This window comes from Trichechus manatus, unplaced genomic scaffold (genome assembly GCF_000243295.1).
Source record: "Trichechus manatus latirostris isolate Lorelei unplaced genomic scaffold, TriManLat1.0 scaffold00037, whole genome shotgun sequence".
In the NCBI taxonomy this organism is placed as follows: Eukaryota; Metazoa; Chordata; class Mammalia; order Sirenia; family Trichechidae; genus Trichechus; species Trichechus manatus.
Window position 1 is genome coordinate 14,431,527 of NW_004443973.1, and position 21,733 is coordinate 14,453,259.

A 21,733-nucleotide genomic window follows, 5' to 3' on the forward strand; every position below is an offset into this window, starting at 1 on the left:
ACAGGGAACACAACAGAGAGTCCCTGATGGAGCAGGAGAAAGGTGGGGTGCAGAACTCAAATTCTAGTAAGAAGACCAGACTTAATGGTCTGACTAAGGAACTGAGGAACTCCAGAAAGCATGGCCCCTGGATTCTCTATCTGCCCAGAACTAAAACAATTACCGAGGCCAACTCTTCAGTCAGGGATTGTACTGGACTGTGGGACATAAAGTGATACTCGTGAGGAGTGTGCCTCTTAGCTCAAGTAGATACAAGAGACTAAATAGGCAGCTTTTGTCTGGAGGTGAGATGGGAAGGCAGAGAGGGCTAGGAGCTGGTTGAATGGCGATGGGGAATCAGGGGTGGAAAGAAGGAGTGTGCTGTCACTGTATGGGGAGAGCAATTGGGTCACATTACAATGTATGCATAAATTTTTGTACGGGAGACTAACTTGAAATGTAAACTTCATTTAAACTACAACAATAAAAAAGTTAAAATAAAAACATAATAATAAAAATAAAAAAGAAGTTCAAATAGTTTTAAATGACTTGACCAAGTCACCCAAGAAAAGGGAGAATCAAGACTAGAACCTAGGTCTTCAAAATCTTTCCACTGTAAAATCTTGTCACACATGCTCACTGGTACAGCCTAACAGGCTGGACATAATGGAGTGCATATAACAACATCTTAGTTAAGTCATCAGTTTAGTAGTATCAAGGGATTCCGTTTTTCTGGATTGCGCAAGGTTTCCAGAGATCCATCAAACCAAGGCTTTATAATGCAAAAATAAAATGCATATTTGTATAGAAACCTATTGCCATCAAGTCGATTCTGACTCATAGCGACCCTATGGTACAGAGTAGAACTGCCCCATAGGGTTTCCAAGACTGTAAATATTTACAGAAGCTGACTGCCACATCTTTCTCCCATGGAGCAGCTGGTGGGTTCGAACCACTGACCTTTCAGTTAGCAGCTGAGTGCTTAACCACTGTACCACTACAGCAAGACATAAATACATGCAATTACATGTGAGCATTTTCTTATCTAATTAAAAGTATTTATGTTGTTGCTACGCTCCCCTTGGGATCTTTTCATAAATAAATGGAAATTTAGTGAAATTTGTACTAATTTCGCACTTGGAATCTCAAGTGTAAACTTTATTGAGGTTTATCATCACCCCTTGAAAGGTAAGAAGCATTAAGCAACTGATAATGGGTAAAATGAAACAATAAAGATGAATGTGGAAACTTAAAAAGTTCCAAAGACTATGTGTAATAGGGGCAGGGTGGAAAGATCTGATAACATAAATGAATTCCAACCTGACTAAAAATAATAATGACTGTCTCAGGCCAGCTTTCACAGAGCTAAAATCAATTTGAAACAAGATTAAACATTACACATTATTATACATGTAAATAAATCAATGTTTTCACAAAAATTTTTCTTAAAAGTAATTATTTTAGAAGTAAACACAGAAGTTAACAAAAATCTGTTCAACATACCCTAACTTTACAATGTGATAAAAGCCCCCACATTGGCTGTGCACAGGCCTCAAGTTCAGCAGCGAAGGCAGCATAGTAGGTCTGAGACTCAAATTCCACATGCTCATTTAGCTCTCGCTTGTTTAAGTTCATACCTTGCAAAAATTAAAGCAGACATAAACCTTGGCTAAATGGAGGCAAATATTCTGACTAAAAATCTAGTAAAATACCTTCCAGCACCAAACACATTTTAATTAATGCACACAAATGGCATAATTAATATATACAGAAATAAGTAAATAATTAAAAATGAAATAGTCTAACCCTCTGAGAATTCTTTAAAAACTAGGTTTTCTTAGAAACACTTATGAATTGTCTCTAACTTATATAACATAATTAAATTTTTCAAGTAAGAAAATTAAAACAATTTTAACTGATAAGAGTTGAAATTTTTATGAAAGTGTTATGAATCCTTCTTTGAGAGTAGACATTTCCAGATGAATAGTTTAAAATGCTAAAAAAATTACTGTTGTTTCCTTTTTAATAATGTAACATTTTTCCTATCTAGTATGTTTTCATAAAGACATTATTAAAGTACTTAAAAATACCAGTTAATTAAAATGAGACAGTGAGTATGTAACCTGAATGATGTGCTATTATTATATTTTAATTAGTATTTAATAGTTTAGTATTATGCATTTTGTAAACCAAAAGAATTAATATAAAATTAAAATTCATACCTTGAAAGAAAGACACAAAGTTCATCCATGTAACTAACAAACCATGGTCCTCCAGAAATCTCTTAGCCACACTTTGATGAGAAAGAATATTAATAAAATCACTAACAAGAGGCCAGTAAGTGTTATTCTTCAGTAATGCTTCTCCACAGTTCACTACCACATGTAAACTATTTTCTTCATCTAAAAAAGACACACATGTCCCAAAAATAAATAAGATTATTTTTAAAAACTTCACCAATGCTACAGAACAGTGTAGACTTTAGAATCAGAGACATCTAAGTTCAATCCCCAATTTAAGGGCTATATGGCCATAGGCATGTTACTTTAGACTCTCTAAATCTACTTCCTCAGCTGTGAAATGGAAAAAAAACAAAACAAAACCACACACACAAAAATCTGAAAGGAATTAAATGAGATAACATTAACATAAAGCACTTAGCATATCATTACTTATGACTACATGTCCAACATGTTACAAGATAAAAACTGAGCTAGCTATATGTTTACAAAACCTTATTATTTTCTTGAAACTAAAGACATAACACAGTAGTTGCAGTTCCAATCAACAGAATATTCTTATCCCTAGGTTAATCCCATTTTATCTTATCAATCAAATATAGTGATACATATTTAATTACTTTCTTCTATTCAGAGAATATGTGGATATAATTTTTTAGCAAACATGGTATTTCAAAGATGAAAGAACAAAAACAGACACAAACTTCTTAAGTCTTAAAAAAATACTGAAAGTTTAAAAATATTGTTGGGGGGTTGTATTGGGCTTGTAAAAATCTTTACTGATAAAAAGTATTATCCTATATACATTAGCTCTCTTAACCTTTTTCAACTTAAGTGATTCACTGGACTAACAAACCCTTCACTCCCACTGTAAAATGTACTAATACCCATAACACACAGAATGTTTGAAGCTAGTAGTCTGTTCTCTACCACTCAAGCTGAGGACTTATATGGTTACCCAGAGTCAGTTTTTGTTTTTCTTCATGCCAATTGTTCTTTTTACTGTAATCATAAAATTTAAATTAGAAGTATATAAACTGATGAAATATGAATGCATAGAGTTATAAAAGCTGGATGGAATGCTTTTGAAAGACAATAAAAGTGTCTTGAAAAAATCTTGGAGAAGAAAAATGTAAAAGCCTAGAAATATTTTACACTCAGAATTGCTTCACAAAGACCTTTGTTCTCACTCTAAAGAAACTGAAACTACAATTCATAGATGACGCTTTACAGGTGTGGTATATACAACAAAGAGAAGAGAGAACTCCAGTCAAGGAAACCATACTCTTAAAAATGTTCTACCCAAAATTCAGACTGGAGAATGAACACGCAGTTCTGTGTTTTAAGTTAAAATAAAATGTTTAAGGTACTCGTGTCACTTTTTTAATGACTACCCATTTTAACCAACTTTTTCAACTAACCACCTATCTGTCAAACTCATCAGTGAGGAGGGACTCTACTGTACTTCTTAATTTCAATACATTAAATTTAGATAATTTAGGTTTCAGTCCAGGGAATTATTTTACCCAGCTCCTCACTGAACAATATATAAGAATGGGACTCACTGTAGATAAGTATGGTCTCTTTCAGTGCAATGGGATTGGAGAGGATAAAACAATGAGGGAGTAGGGGTAAGATGGGGGGGGGTGGCGATCTTTTAAAACTATCCACACCTGAGATTCTGAAAAGCAATTACCACCATTATGAACTGGTAAGCCACTAATAACTGACTGAACAGCTTAGAGATGTTGGAGTCATAGAAAAAAAAAAATGTTGAGAATCATTGTTTTAGTTAATTGAAACCAGAGGATGAACTAGCAGAATATAATTAAATTTACTATTTTCCTAACACGGCTTTAAATACGACCGTTCCTGTGAAAAATGCCTTGGAACCTTTAATAAAATAAAACGATTAGGACTTCTATTTTTACCCAAATTGTACATTCTTCACTACAGATTTAGAGAACAATGATTCAGTGTTAAATGAGATTCACTCATCAACAAATATTTATCAACCACCAACTGAGGGCCAGTATTTCATTAAACTCTGAGAATAGAGTGGTAAATAAATCAAGATTTATATGGTCTCTCTCTCCACTAAGATTAACATCTAAAAAGACAAAGTGTGATAAGGTCTCCAACAGGAAAAGTACAAGCAGCCATAAAAACAAATAAGCTAGTCTAGAGTTCAGGAAAACATTTTCTTGAGGAAGTGATATCTAAACTGAAATCTACAGAATGAAGTAGGGATTAGGATTAGTCAAGTAAACTAGGGGGGAGGGGGCAAATGGTGTTCTAGGCAGAGGGAGCAGTAAATAACCGAAGGACAGAACCACTGGGACAAAGAATGCACAGGATGGGTGGTAGAGATTAGGCTAAAGAGCCTTATACCAGCTTAAGGAGTTTGGAGTTCATGTGAAGAGAATGTCCAGAGTCACTCATTTAATCCTAGGTGTGACAGGAAAAGAGTCCCTGAGTGGCACACAGAGTTTGTACTAGACTAGTAGCTGAAAGCTTGGCAGTTCAAACCACCCACCCAGCAGTACCTCCAAAGAAAGGCCTGGCAATTGCTTCCATAAAGATTACAGCCAAAAAAACCCTATGGAGCTCAGTTCTACTCTGTAACACATGGGGCCGCCATGAGTTAGAACTGACTCAATGGCAATGATTTGGGGGTTTTTTTACCAGGAAGGGGAGGGAAGAAGGGTGAGTTAGTGCTTAAGGGGCACTGAATTTCTGCTAAGGCTGATGAAAAACTTTGTCAGTGGATACTGCTGATAGTTGCATAACATGGTGAATGTGATTAATGTCACTGAATTGTACACCTAAAAGTGGTTGAAATGGCAAATGTTTCATTATATAAATTTTACCACAATTAAAAAAAAGGTTAAAATGGCAAATATTTTGTCATGTTTTACCACAATAATTTTTTTTTTTTTTACTTCAGTAAAGCTCGCTGTAGAAAAAATGGGAGGGAGACTCATACACATCTTTCTCCCCAAACATTCTTCCTTGAAGACCAAATACAGACCACATATAATAAGCACAGCTAAACCACTTAGTCAAAAGAATAGACTCCAGGTTCTTTTCAAAAGAGTAGACACTTCTAAATAAAAATATCCAGTTTATAAATTAACAAACAACACTATTGCTGAGAAAAGTCTTTCTCTAAATATATAGTTCTACAGGAGAATATCACTAACAAGGCTGAATGATGAGATATACTATTTCAAGAGAAAAAGAAAAAGTAATATATTTACAGCTTTATCTCTGAGGGGAAAAAAGATCATCTTACACAAAAATAGAAAAACTATAATACAAGAAGAGGCCTTTAACTTTTCCTTTAAAAAAGTAAAAAGGTATATTGCTTAATGTAGATAATGCATTATGCTTCCACCATACCTACGATGGGGAGGCAGAGTCGCATAACAGGTAAGAGGATAGGCTTTGAAGTCAGGCACCCAGCCTTACCACTTACACTTATAAGACCAAAGACCATTGATTTCAACTTCCTAAGCCACAGTTGCCTCACTTATAAAATAGAGATAACAACATCTACTTCACAGGATTATTAAAGGTTAAATGAGATAATGCATATAAAGTACTAAGAAAAAAGTCTGGCACATAATGAGCGCTCAAAAGATGGCAGCTACACCAAAAGAGTAAAAAGACAACCTACAGACTGGGAAAAAATTTTTTGGCTACAACATATCTGACAAGGTCTAATCTCTAAAATATACAGAATACTTCAATACCTCTACAACAAAAAGACAAATAATCCAATTTAAAAATGGGCAAAGGATATGAACAGACACTTCACAAAAGAAGACATTCAGGTAGCTAACAGACACACGAGGAAATGCTTGCCATCATTAACCATTAGAGAAATGCAAATGTAAACTACAATGAGATACCATCTTACTTCGACATTACTGGCACTAATCAAAAAATCAGGAAATAACAAATGTTGGAGAGGTTGTGGGGAGATTGGAACTCTTTGCACTGCTGATGGAATGTAAAATGGTATAGCAACCACTATGGAAAATGATATGGTGCCTCCTTAAAAAGCTATGGAAACCCTGGTGGCACAGTGGTTAAGAGCTACAGCTGCTAACCAAAAGGTTGGCAGTTTGAATCCACGAGGCACTCCTTGGAAACCCTATGGGGCAGTTCTACTCTGTCCTATAAGGTCACTATGAATCGGAATCGACTCAACAGCAATGGGTTTGGTTTTTTGGTTTAAAAAGCTATCAACAGAAGTACCATATGATCCAGCAATCCCACTCCTAGGACTATATCCTAGAGACATAGAGCTGAGACACGAATAAACATATGCACACCCAGGTTCACTGCAGCATTATTTGTAATAGCAAAAGATGGAAACAACCTATATGCCCATCAACAGATGAATAGATAAACAAATTACGGTACATACACAATGGAATACTATGCAATGATAAAGAACAATGATGACGCTGTGAAACATCTGACAACATGGATGAATATGGAAGGTGTTACACTGAGTGAAATAAATCAATAACAAAAGGACAGTTACTGTATGAGACAAAAAAAAACAACACAAAAAACCCTTTGCCGTCGAGGCAATTCCGACTCACAGCAACCCTATAGGACAGAGTAGAACTGCCCCATAGGGTTTCCAAGGAGCAGCTGATGGATTCGAAAGGCCAACCTCTTAGTCAGCAGTCGAGCTCTTAACCACTGCTCTTAACCACTGCACCACCAGGGCTCCTGTATGAGACCACTATTATAAAAACTCAAGAAAAGGTTCACACAGAAAAAACAATCTTTGATGGTTACGAGGGGGGAGGGGAAGGAGGGGAAATCACTAACTAAATAGTAGACAAGGGTGACTTTGGTAAAGGGAGAGACAACACACAATATAGGGAAGTCAGCACAACCTGACCAAGGCAAAGTCATAGAAGTTTCCTGGATACATGTAAACACCTTGAGGGACTGAATTACTGGGGCTGAGGGCTGGGAACCATGGTCTTAGGGGATATCTAGGTCAATTGGTATAAGAGAGTTCATAAAGAAAATGTTCTACATCATACTTTGGTGAATAGCATCTGGGAGTCTTAAAGTTTGCAAGCAGCCATCTAAAATACATCTATTGGTCCCATCATGTTCAGAGCAAAGGAGACTGAAGAAAACCAAAGACACAAGGAAAATACTACTCCAAAGCACTAATGAACCACAGCCTCTACCAGCATGAGCCCAGAAGAACTAGATGATACCTGGCTACCATCATCAACTGCTCTGACAGGGATCACAATAGAGGGTCCTAGACAGAGTGGGAGAAAAATGTAGAACAAATTCAAATTCACAAAAAAAGAACAGATTTACCAAGAGATAGAAGGGCCACATAAACCAGCCTGAGACCAGAAGAACTAGATGGTGCCTGGCTACCACCAATGACAGCCTGACAGGGAATACAACAGAGTCCCTGACAGAGCAGGAGAAAAGTGGGGTGCAGAACTCAAATTCTAGTAAAAAGACCAAATTTAAGTCTGACTAAGACTGGAGGGACCAGAGGACACGGCCCCCAGACTCTCTGTTAGCCCAGAACTGAAACCATTCCTGAAGCCAACTATTCAGACATAGATTAGACTGGACTATAAGATATAAAATGATACTCATGAAGACAGTGCTTCTTAGCTCAAGTAGATACATTGACTAAATGGGCAGCTCCTGTCCAGAGGTGAGATGAGAAGGCAGGAAGGGACAGGAGCTGGTTGAATGGACATGGGAAATCCAGGGTGGAAAGGAGGAATGTGCTGTCACATTATAGGGAGAGCAACTAGGGTCACACATAACAATGTGTTCATAAATTTTTGTACAAGAAACTAACTTGAACTGTAAACTTTCACTTAAAGCACATTAAAAAAAAAAAGAATGTTATCGATCCTTATTAAAAAAAAAAAAGACCACACTTACTGGTCTGACAGAAACTGGAGGAACTACCAAGACTACTGCCCCTGGACACCCTACTAACTCAGAACTGAAGTCACTCCCAAAGTACACATTTTAGCCAAAGATGAGACAGGCCTATAAAACAAACTAAAACATGTGAGGAACATGCTTCTTAGTTCAATCAAGCATACGAGACAAAATGGGCAACATCTGCCCAAAAGCAAAGCCGAGAAGGCAGGAAGAGACAGGAAAACTGGATGAAAGGACACAGGGAACCTGGGGTGTAAAGGGAAAGGGGAAGAGTGCTGACACATTGCAGGGATTGCAACCAATGTCACAAAACAATTTGTACATAAATTTTTGAATGAGAAACTAATTTGCACTGTAAACTTTCACCTAAAGCACAATCAAGTTAAAAAAAAAAAAAAAGATGGTAGCTATCATAATTAGCTATTGTTGTATAAAAGGCATTTGCTCTGCAGAGAATATATATCAATTTTCAGGATACGGTGTCATATTTGAGAAGAGACAGATTATCCATATAAAGAGAAAGTAGGAGCTGATATGGACAAGGAGGCAACAGTAGAACAAGGCAAGGCTCAACTATTGGATTTTTCTTCCACAGAAAATAAAAAGTTGCTAATATTTCATTTGAAGTATCATTTGTTGTTTTAAAGTTTAGCCCCAGACGCCAACAAGTGAGGACATAGTCTCTATAATATGGGCTTGGCTGTGTCCTGATTAAGAACAAAAGTTCTGACATCAGGAGACATGAAGTCTTTCCTGGCTCTGGCATTTACTAGCTGTATAATCTCGAGCAAAATGACTTAACTTCTCTAAACCTCAACTTATTCATCTTTAAAGTGGGGATAATAATAATACCAACCTGAGAGAGTTGTTGAGAAGCTTATTGAGACAATATATGCAGAATATTTAACACAGTGTCTAGTACATAGCAAATACTCAAATAATACAAATTATTAAAGGGAGATGAAGCTAAAGTAAGAACCACAGAGAAATGAGAATGGGAGGAAGTCCTGAAAATATTACGGCAGGTCGGGTAGTATCAATCACATAGTGGGCACAAACGAAGAAAATTAAAGATCTCAGGAGAACACAGATAACTCAAGATTTATTCCAATTTTTAAATTATAAAATACAAGTATATAAAAATGTCTAAGGCTGACAGTAACTAATTATAAAAAAATAGGAACATTTCTAATAATGAAATGGTTAAATAAATTATGGTATTGTCATATGGTATTAAAACCAGCAATCATTAAAAAACATGTTTTTGACATGTACACTACGGTAACACTTTGGTTAATTAAAAAAATATGTATTTGTATCCATAAATACACTCATACAAATAAAAAAATAAAAATAAAACCCCAAAATGTTAATAGCACTTATCTGTGAATAACAACAACTTTAGGTGATTTTAATATTTCTTTAACCTTTGCTGCAAATTTTCCAAAATTTCTTTAACAAATATGTATTACTTTTTAATATTTAAATTTTTTAAGCATATAAGGAGTTTTTAAGGCTAGTCATACTAAGTGTATTAATAATAAAACTAGTCAAAATAATTCTGAGTTTACCTTGTAGCTCACTTTTAATAAGGCAACTTTCCATCATGTATAATAATACAGTGACCATAATATCCAGCAGCTGACATTCTTCTGTTACCTGTCTGGCTAGCTCCTCATTGCTGAATAACTGAACGCTAATATGCACAATTCTGTTAGACATTGTATCTGATTCATGACTTTTCTTCAGGGTTTTCATAATGAAAGCATAATGCTGCACAAAAGTTTTTGTAAAAGCAACCTGTAAAATTTTTTAAATAGGAGAAAAAGAACACAGTTTAATTTTGAATTGTATAAAATATCTTCCAATACATTCTATTAACATTATAAACCTTAGCTTGTGATGATGTCCAAGGTAATTGAAAACATAATTTCACTGATGACAACATAATTTCTTAAGTCATATTTTCAATTTTGGAGAACATTAGCAAAATTCTTTGATAGTTAAAAAAATTTAATAAGCATTTTAAATTATTAAAATTTTAAAGCAATTACAATACCATGATTTAAGAATATAAATTTTCACTTTGGTCACAAATGTCAATTTACTCATGTCAAAATATATGTCTTTGTTCTGTGCCATCTATTTTAGCAACAAAACCTCGTCTCAACTAAAAGCATCACTGAGGATTTAATATAACTAAACAACGAATCAAATGCTCTTATATTTCCTCTATTTCCTTTCTGTGTAACATTTATATTTCCTCTATTTTTATAGCAGATATAATGACACACAAATCAGTGGTACTGTCTAAGTGTCACTCCTAAAGAGGCTTTATTAAGTATACCATTGAAAGAATTACAGTATGTTTTCATTTCTTCTTATGCACAGAGCTGCGTCACTTTGCCATAACCATATGGTGGTGACAGGTGGGTCCAGACCTTCCAGGACAGGAGACTTCATCTATATATATTTGTATATGAGTCAATAATGTGGCTAAAAGCTACCAACTCCATGCTTTTGAAATGCCTAACCCCACAAACTAAACTCAGTTCCCCCCATTAAACATTCTCATAGCACCTTGTACTTCTCCTTCAGAGGACTTACAACAATTTGTAACTACGTATTTATTTATTTATGCAATTGTGTTTGTAATGTTTATCCCCCAGTATCTTCTTCAGACTAAGTTCCATGTTGAAAGCAACTCTTTGGAATTATGCTCAGTAATGCTGCTTTGCCTCAGAGCCACCATACTGCTTTTTATGCAAATCATGTATAGGCAACAGAGGAAGTTAACGCCTTTCCATAGGGTAATATCAGCCCTCAGATCTATAATATAATAAGCCACAGCTGAAAAAATATATCAAAAAAGAATTAGTAATGAACAGGTAAAGAAACGTGATCACAGTTCAGGGGAAAAAGGACAAAATTTAGATACCTTATACTCTTGATCTGGAAGCATGTTGAGTAAGAAAGTTACCATCTTCTGGGGAAATTCATACTTTATAGTCCAAAACAACAGTTCTTCTAGGAAACTTTTATGTTTCAAAACATCCATTATGGATTGATCTGCATAAAAAAAAGAAAACACATCACCTAATTATTTCCATTTCTTATCTCATTCAAACTTCATTATAACCGGGGTTTGTTTTTCAATAATGCACATATATATTTTGCTGTGTATATTCTCAACAACAACAAAATAAATAAAATTATACATTTAAAAAAAATTCCAAAAAACCAAACCCACTGCCAGTGAGTCGATTCCAACTCATAGCAACCTTATAGGACAGAGTAGAACTGCCTCATAGGGTTTCCAAGGCTGTACTATCTTCAAATAAGCAGAATGCCATAACTTTCTCCTGTGGAGCAGCTGGTGGATTCGAACTGCTGACCCTTCCATTAGCAGCTGAGTACTTTAAGCAAAAAAAAAATTATCCTTCATAAATGAGATACTAATTTCACTAGAGAAAATAATTAATTAATACATTGCTTTCTCTAGTATATAGGGGGTTTACTTTTTCTCTAAGCCAATACTTAAAATATATAAAAGAGTGTTAGATATGCTTACTTGCACTGGACTCAAGATGCCCTTTTCATCCATAAAGAAAAGGGGAAAATGGGTGCCCTTTTTGAGTAAAAGTATTCAAAGAAGGATGACATTAGCTACTGGAAAGCCTATTACTAAGGCCACCTGCCACCCCTTAAGGGCTAAGCTATATCTTGATAATCTCTGCATCTTCGCCACACATAGTTAACAGAAGGGTCTCAAAAAGTGTATGATGAATTAGACACTTTGAATACTCTGATTATCTCTTTCTCTCACTGATTACAGATAGTTTTTTTTTATTTTGGGAAGGGGAAGAAGAGGCTTCTAAAAATGAACTAGGTAATTGTGACTATAAATCTTTGCCAAGATGTCAAATGATCTCAAGCTGCTGTTTCGGATCATCCGCTCTATATAAGGCCAATGAGAGGTTACAGCAAGTGTCAGCAGTGAATGGGCTGACTCCTTGGCTCTACTTAAGCAGCCACTGCATCAATCCATCTCCTTGAGGGTCTTCCTCTTTTTCACTGACACTCTACTTTACTAAGCAGGACGCCCTCCAGGGATTGGTCCCTCCTGATAACATGTCCAAAGTAAGCAAGACGAAGTCTCATTATCCTCGCTTCTAAGGAGCATTCTGGCTGTACTTCTTCCAAGACAGATTTGTTTCTTCTTCTGGTAGTCCATGGTATATTCAATATTCTTCACCAACACCGTAATTCAAATGCATTACTTCTTCTTCAGTCTTCCTTTTTCATTGTCCAGCTTTCATATGCATATGAGGCAACTGAAAATACCATGGCTCAGGTCAGACACACCTTAGTCATCAAAGTGACATCTTTGCTTTTCAGATTTAAAGAGGTCTTTTTTCCAACTCTACTTTGGGGAGGCAGCTCTTCCCCAGTTGTATTTGGAGTGTCTTCTAACCTGAGGGGCTCATCTTCCAGCACTGTATCAGATAATGTTCTGCTGTTATTCATAAGGTTTTCACTAGCTAATTTATTTCAGAAATAGATTACCAGATCCTTCTTCCTAGTCTGTCTTAGTCTGGAAGGTCTGCTGAAACCTGTCCACTATGATGACCCTGCTGGTATTTGAAATACCAGCCGCATAACTTTTAGCATCACAGCAACATGCAGGCCCCCACAGTATGACAAACTGACAGACAGGTGGTGGCAAAAAGCCTGAAGCTACCATAATTACTGTTATACGCAAAGCATTTAAAAGGAAAGATACATTAGTTTTAAATAAATAAAGCAATCATAATGCACCAAAAAATCTGTGGTTTCTACTAAAATGAGAATAGTTGCAATTATGTAGAATTTAACTTTTTCATTTTTAGCCAAATAAAAAACTAGCAATTGCTTCATTATTGCTCTTAAAAATGGTGACATCAGTCTCCCAAGATATTGAGAACACATGACTAGTTATGGAAATGCTGTTAAAAATGCTTCTATTAATTATGTGTGACCACTTACCTTTAAAATCTTGATTAACTGTCATGATTTTTAACGTCAAAACTACCTTAAGCCAATTGTAAAACGAAATTTTTGAAGAATCCATATATGGCATAAATCTATGCCTAAGGCAAAGCTGTTAGACAGCAGAGTCCAGGCTCTAGAACTCACTGGCTGAATAATCCTAGCCATGTTACCTAACCCTCTCTAAGGTATCTTTAAAATTTAGGTTTTAAGGATAGACAATAATGTGCTTATTTAGCACAGTGGCTGGTCTCTTGCCTATCATTACATATTTTATTTTTTCAGCTCAATTTCAAACTATTGATCAAAATTCTTATAAAACTAAACCACTCCCTGAACTTCAGATATCTTCAAAAGCAAGTCACTTTTGGAAAACTCCTGGGTTCTACTAATTCAAACAGCCATTTCTTCTATGTACATACTTAATACATAAACAATAACTGATCAAAGTCTTAAATCTCTGTTCTACTTAACCACTAGAGGAAGGAAAAGAAGGCACTTAATCCAGTCCCAAGGGTGAAAAAATTCAGGTATAAAAGAAAATAAACTTCAATTGCACAAAAATATCTTTAGCCAGAGTTTGAACAGGCTGAAGGAAAGCAATGACCTCTTATACTACAAAAGGTATTTTCTGGGCATCCTTCAAGTTAAACTCAAGTACATGCCTAACAATCTCTCCAATTCAGATGTCTCTCAAGGAATCAATGGACAACGCAGGTATGAGAAAGGACCAAGTAGCCATATGGATTTCTGATTTCCTTCAGGTATCCCAGGTTCTCTGCTGAGCCAGGAAGAAGGGGAACATGTATGCACATGCGCATCCTGGACTACAGATCAAATTCATACCCTTTGTTCTAAAAGCCAAGCAAAGTAAATGTAACTAAGACAGATTTATACAATGAATCTGCAACTGAAATTGCCTCCAAATTCCACCTTTCCAGTCAGTCCTAGATATTCTACAAGATGAACTTCATCAGCACTAGAAATAAGAATCTTCTTTCAACCTCAGGAGACTCCCTGATAGACCACACTAACCCAGAAAATAGGCCACGGTAAGATTTGGAAATCCATGGCACAAATCCAAAGCTCAGTATGCCAACTAACGACAAGTCCTCTAGAAAAGCTTTTAATGGGGATCAAGAAAATGGTGGTTAACAGCTTAGACTCTGGGATTTGAATTAAGGATCTACGTCTTATTAGCTCTGACCCCTAACATATCTCCATTTTCTTTTTCACAAAATATTAATAATAAAATCTGCTTCATATGGTTACTTTGAGAATTAAATGAAATAATGCACGTGAAGTGCTTAGCATTATGTCTAGCATACACGGAAGGTCCAATAAATATTGCCCAGTATTATTACTAATTGATTGCCTCACTACAGGCATATCCATTTCCTCTTTTAGGTAAACAAGTAATGAGCTCTTCCTGTGTATTAAGTGCTATTCATTCTCATTGATTTCATTCATTCATATTCATATTCATTCATTCTCTCTCTCTCTCTCTTACCATCTCTCCCTTGCTGGTCCTTTTCCACTTCAGAAATTGCATATCTCAGATTATAAAAATGTTTAATGCAAACTAAAACTTGACACCCAAAACACTGGGTCCAAATCAAAGGATCAATAAAAAGACATACTTTTTTTCTGGCTCAAACATGCTAATATACATTTTATAAAGAAAACAATGAACAAAATCTCAACAGCAAGAGTTTTACTTGCTTTTGAAGTCCCCCACTACCACCCCGTAACAACACTTTTTTCACCATTAGACAAATCTAATAACTCTTCCTTCAAATAGCTTCAATGTGAATATGGCTAGCTAATCAAATATTCTTCCTAATTCAACATTTTTAGAAGATTTTCATGCAAGGAAAAACAGAACATAAATACCTTTGGTGCCACTGCTTAGTTTTACCCTCTTTCTCTTGCCCAGACCTTGACTCCCATCCTGATCCTCCTGGAAGAAACAAAATTAGCATCGTATATAGTCATATTCATAAATTTATACATTTTATATGAACATAAAAATGCTTATAAATTATGTTAAAGCATAATATATAGTTTATATGTTATTAATCAGTATATTTTATTTTTTATCCATATGCTGTAATAAAATATCTTTTTAATTCTGCTAGTTTTGATTAAGATATATAGTGAATTTTCACCAAAAAAAAAAAAAAAAAAGGTCGAGAAGGGAGAGGGTTGACATGTTGTGGGGTTGTTAACCAATGTCATAAAACAATATGTGTACTACAGTTTCATGAGAAACTATTTGTTCTGTAAGCCTTCACCTGAAGTACAATTAAAAAAAAAAAAAGATAAACAGTGAAATATCTTTAGTATTAAAATACAAGAGCTTTTAAGCTTAATCTGTGCTTCCAATGTAAGACTCTTAAATACTCCAAAATGATAAAACAAAAACATTCCTAACTTTATAAATATAACAGCAAATGCACAAAGAAGCTAAAGGAAGGGGGGTGGGAAGATCATCATAGGAAGGAAGGAGAGGAGAGGGAGGGGACATACAGTGATGACAGGAATGGCTTTGAAGAATCTGAGACAAACAAAATGAGTTCAAGAAATCAAGTTCTTAAAAATAAACAGCATATTAGAGGCTGCAGTTGACAGTTAAACAAATAGTAAAAACAAATTAAAATATGTTTATAGAAATAAAAAGAAACAAGAAGGAAACACAAGCATTTGTGTTCACATACCATATATGCATTCTTGAAAACCTTACACCAAAAACAACAGGGCTTACAGAAAAAAAAAGGATCAGGATAGACCATTCAGAATCTATTCAAGTCTGTAACCAGGGAAGTAATAAAAGCAATAATCGGTACCTTGAGAGATAATTTGGATGCTCAGGCAAGCATCTTGGGGCGGTTTGAGGTTGTCTCAGGAGATGTTAACACCGCACAATAGTGGGAAAGTTAGCCGGCCAAGGGAAGAGGAGCAGAGGAAACAGCCACCACTAGTGAACCAAGGTGAGGCTAGGGGTGCACCTTTTGGGGAGGGAGGCTTGGGTGCAAGCGTTCATTTCTAATTTTCTTAAAACATTGCTGAAAAGACTCCTGCTGCCTTTGCAGTAGAGCTGAAATCTTCTTCCTCTCCAGCTAAAGGTTATAATTCTACCCCACTATCCCAGCTCTCCTGAACTAGGAAAGATTGCATACGAATCGACAACGTCCACGTTATACTGACATCTTTTCTCTATTCTCCAAACACATGTGAGCCAACTGGTGTCATAGGGACATGTGTGGTAGTATTTTGGCATACAGTCTGTTGTGTTAACAATGGTGTCTGTGGCATGTTAGAACTGTAGTACAGATTCCCAGGTACTTTCTCACTTACAGCCCATCAAATCTCCAAGCAAAAAAGTAGCCTCAGCTTTATGCTATTGCTCTGTCTATTGGCATGGCTTCCTTGGCATTCACACCACAGACTTAATTTCAAGTTTCTGCCAAGATCATCACCAGTCCTCTGGACCAATCTCTGGAGTGTTCCAGAGCTACCACTTAGCTCAGTCATTCAACATTTACTGAGCGCTTCAATGTGCCCCCCTGCCTTTGCCAGGTCTCTATGGCCATCTACCTGACAGCAGGACTGACAGTCAAACTATATTCTTCTCCTCTGCCTGGAGAAACTCAGCCAGAGTAAAATTTGGAGGCTTAAAAGACAGAAAAGAGATACAAAAATGTACAATCATGCCTCAGGGTCCACAGGGTTCAGAGTTTGAGATTTCAGCTAATAACTATTTATGAAACTGTTCTCCCAGTCTTTAGAGTAAAGGCAAACATGGAAAAGAATATGTGCTATGTCCCAGGTTAGGATTACTTCATATTTCAAACATAAACTTCCTATGAAAAAAAGTATCCTTGGTCAAGCAATGGTCATGGCAATAGCAAGTTCTATAAATTTTCTGGTCTTATAGTCATAAAGGACAAGTAGAATTAGCCAAACAAAGGAGGAAAAGGTCATTCCAAGAAGAGAAGACAGTATGATCAAAGGCAAAAATTTTGAAACATGGACCAATGAGTTGGTCTTGACATCATGGTATACATCCAACAGAGCTAGGGACATTATTTCTATCTAAACTGGTGGGTAAATGGGTACACTCATACATTGCTGGTGACAGTACAGAATAGTACAATCTTCCTAAATGGTAATTTGGCAATGCATATGTCAAAAGTTTTTAAAGTGTGTTTATTTTTGAAACAGAAATTTCAGTTCTAGGAATTTATCCTAAAGAAATAATCAGACAGTGAGGACTAGATTTTCTTAAAATATTCCTGTTCATATATCTTAACTATTCATCACAGTGTTATTCATAACAGCAAAAATTTATATTTGGCTTTCAACTATAAAGGATTAGGTAAATAAATAACAGCATACCTGTATCATATGAAGAAAAACAATGGTAGAGCTCTAGATTCATTGTGACCAGACAGACATTCAAAAACTACTATTATAAGTAAGAAAATCATGCTATACAGAATAGCACACACAGTATGAAACCATTTAAGTACTGACTATACAAATAAAATCTGTTAAAATACACTCCTTATTACAGGACAGATGTTCAAAACTATCATTACTGAGAAAAGCAGTTTATAGAACAGCATATATAATACGAATCCATTAAAATATATATATTATACATAAAAAGCAAAACCAAACCCATTGCTTTGAGTCAATTCCAACTCATACCGACCCTACAGGACAGAGTAGAATTGCCCCACAGAGCTTCCAAGGAGCACCTGGTAGATTCAAACTGCTGACCTTTTGGTTAGCAGCCATAGCTCTTAACCACTACACCACCAGGGTTCTGTTAAAATACAGATAACTTACAATGAGCTACCTCTAAGTGATAGAGAAATAATGGAGTACCGTGTTATGTATTACAAGTACCATATTTATATTTCAGGAAAAAATACATTTAACCAAGAACAATGACTCCCTGTCGTGGGAATTTCAGACATTAGGAAAGATGAAAACAATAGAGGTTATCATGACTACAATTCCCCAACCCCAAATTCATGATGGGGAGTTGTAGTTCTTTCCATTGATCCATGAGGAAGCAGTATAGGATGCTGGGAGAAAATGATGGTTCCCTGAAAAGAGAGGAAACAAATCGAGGACAATGCCTACCCAGATAGCATTTGTGCAGCTCTCAGAAACACTTTCAAGACCTTAACTAGTCCCTGATCAGGGGAGTAGGCATCACTGTTACACGTGTTTCAGGCAGAGAATACGGACAGAGGTCCAAACTGAGAAAAGATGACTCAAGAAAAACAGATTCAAACTCCCAATCTGCAAAATCTACCGGCAGTTTCTCGAGTACTATGGTTGGCAAGAGAACACATAAATTCACTTAAAGTAAGTCAACTCAAATTAACCTTGTTTTGATACATTTACTAGACAGGTAGATGAAAAAAATCTGGGTTCCATAAAAAGTCAGGTAAATTCACTCTCAAAGAGTGTTGAGACTCACTCCAAGAATGTTGACACAGAATATATAAAGCTACAAGGAATATTTAATGTATCAAGTTAGAAAAATAAAACTCAAAAGAGATTTTGAGAGACTATAACAATAAGATGAAACTTAAAGATTTATGTAAACCACTGTAATCTGAGTTTGTTTGCTTTAAATCAATCCTACAAATACAAAGCAATAAGGGAGTTCTAACTTGTCAACTGTGCATTTGAAAAAAATAACCGGGGTCTTTCAATAGACTACTGAGGATCGTGCCAAGAGCGTAGCACAGCTGCTAAAGGCTCACACAAAACCTTGGACCTTAATGAAAGCATAAGTGTCCTTACCAAGAGATGTTCCATCATTGTGCACTGAATCAGATCGTAGATTTTAAAAGAGAGTGACTAGGTAAAAGAGATATATACAAGAGCTTATACTTTAAAAACTAAAGGTAAATATTTAAAGGAGTATAATATGGAAGTAAAAAAAAACTTTCTAGAGGGCAAAGTAAGAAATGTGTGCAAGTTACAATACTTAACACAATATCAAACAGAACATCATAAATAATTTGAGTTATCAAAGGAACAAGCTGCCTTATAAACTGTAAGCTCCCTAGCATTGGAAGTCTTTCAGGAGAGGTTTACCAATTGTCAAGAAAATCAATTCCTGTATTGGAAAAGAAATACCTTAGAAATCAAAACTACAATGAGATTCCATCGCACCTCAATAAGGCTGGCACTAATCCAAAAAACACAAAATAATAAACGTTGGAGAAGTTGTGGAGAGACTGGAACACTTATGCACTGCTGGTGGGAATGTTAAATGGTACAACCACTTTGGAAATCTACTGGCGCTTCTTTGAAAAGCTAGAAATAGAAGTACCATACGATCTAGCAATCCCATTCCTTGGAATATAGCCTACAGAAATAAGAGCCATCACACGAAAAGATAAATGCACACCCATGTTCACTACAGCACTGTTCACGATAGCAAAAAGATGAAAACAACCTAGATGCCCATCAATGGATGAACAGATAAACAAATTATGGTACATACACACGATGGAATACTACGCAACAATAAAGAACAATGATGAATCTGCAAAACATCTCATAACATGGATGAATCTGGAGGGCATTATGCTGAGTGAAATTAGTCACAAAAGGACAAATATTGTATGAGACCACTATTATAAGAAGTCAAGAAAAGGTTTAAACACAGAAGAAAACATTCTTTGATGGTTGGGAGGGTGGGGAGGGAGGGAGAGGGGAATTCACTAACTAGATAGTAGACAAGAACCATCTTAGGTGAAGGGACGGACAACACACAATACAGGGGAAGTCAGCACAACTGGACTAAACCAAAAGCTAAGAAGTTTCCTGAACACAACCAAACACTTCGAGAGATAGTGTAGCTGGGGCTGGGATCTGGGCACCATGGTTTCAGGGGACTTCCAGGTCAACTGGCATAACAAAGCTTATTAAGAAAATGTTCTGCATCCCACTTTGGTGAGTGGTGTCTGAGGTCTTAAAACCTTGTGAGCAGCCATCTAAGATGCATCAATTGGTCCCAACACACCTGGAGCAAAGGAAAATTAAGAACTCCAAAGACACAAAGAAAATACTAGCCCAAGAGACAAAAGGGCCACATAAACCAGAGACTCCATCAGCCTGAGACCAGAAGAACTAGATGGTGCCTGGCTACCACCAATGACCACCCTGACAGGGAACACAACAGACAGTCCCTGACGGAGCGAGAAAAGAGTGTGTAGAGGAACTCAAATTCACGTAAAAATATCAGACTTAATGGTCTGACTGAGACTGGAGGAACCCCTGAAGCCATGGCCCTGGACGTTCTGTTAACCCAGAACTAAAAACATTCCCCAAGTCCACTCTTCAGGACAAAGATTAGACTAGACTACAAAACATAAAACAATACTCGCAAGGAGTGTGCCTCTTAGTTCAAGCAGAAACAGAAGACCAAATGGGCAGCTCCTGTCTGGAGACAGGATGAGAAGGCAGGAAGGGACTGGAGCTGCTTGGATGGATACAGGAAACGCGGGGTGGAAAGGGGGAGTGTGTTGTCACATTGTGGGGATTGCAACTAGTGTCACGTAACATTATGTGTATAAATTTTTGTATGAGAAATTAACTTGAGCTGTAAACTTTCACCTAAACCACAATTAAAAAACAAACAAACAAAAGTACATATTTCTAAGGCCCTCGCCACCAAGAAGTCTATGTGTTTCCTCACACTACCCCTCACCATTAATGTAATTTATGATAGCTAACAAATTAGAATTAAACTTTCTATCTCCAGAAGTAAAATTAATTTTTTCTTTTTAATTTATGAAAAGTGTCTCTGACTCTCAATTCTAATAACCCTGCTTTTGCTACACGTTTTCACAAATTATTTTTAACTGTTCATTTGGATTCTGTCTCAAATAAGTCAAGAGTATTCAGAACATATCTACACAGTAACTTGTTTTATTTTTTTAAGTGATTACTTCTCAGTTATGTAAAAGTATGCTAAAAAAAAGACTAGAAGTAAACAAGCCAAATTAATAAATAATGGCTATCTCTGTATAGTAGGGTTAAAGGTAAATGCCTCCTTCTTTATATTTAGCTCTATTTTTCAATTTTTCCACAATGGACATTCATATTCTTATAGTCTCACAGGGGGAAAACATGTTTTAAATTAATTTATTTGTATTAACAGCTATACCTCAAAGTCACAAAGATTAAAGATCTAGTTCATACCAACCATTACACACAGATAAATGGACGCTGCTCGTCTTAGTCATCTAGCGCTGCTATAACAGAAATACCACAAGTGGATGGTTTTAACAAAGAGAAGTTTATTCTCTCTCAGTCCAGTAGGTTACAAGTCCAAATTCAGGACGTCAGCTCCAGGGGAACGCTTTCTCCATTGGCTCTGGAGGAAGGTCCATGTCATCAATCTTCCTTTGGTCTGAGAGCTTCTCTGCGCAGGAACCTCAGGTCCAAAGGATGCGCTGTGCTCCCGGCACTGCTTTGTTGGTGGTATG

General features: G+C 36.2%; 1 protein-coding gene across 8 annotated transcripts in view; it reads right to left on the bottom strand.

Moving 5' to 3' along the window:
- Positions 1-21,733, bottom strand: part of UBR3 (ubiquitin protein ligase E3 component n-recognin 3) — a 254,201-nt gene that overhangs the window by 161,985 nt on the left and 70,483 nt on the right. For all 8 annotated transcript variants that reach the window (XR_002823969.1, XM_023730582.1, XM_023730581.1 and 5 more), the window contains exons 6-10: positions 15,102-15,168; positions 11,119-11,249; positions 9,752-9,980; positions 2,202-2,381; positions 1,483-1,616 (exon numbers count right to left, since the gene is read on the bottom strand). Coding sequence is in view for 7 of the 8 variants with exons in the window: in XM_023730582.1 (XP_023586350.1) it covers positions 1,483-1,616; positions 2,202-2,381; positions 9,752-9,980; positions 11,119-11,249; positions 15,102-15,168 (741 nt within the window). In the remaining variant the exon portion in view is untranslated. The remainder of the gene's footprint in view (positions 1-1,482; positions 1,617-2,201; positions 2,382-9,751; positions 9,981-11,118; positions 11,250-15,101; positions 15,169-21,733) is intronic.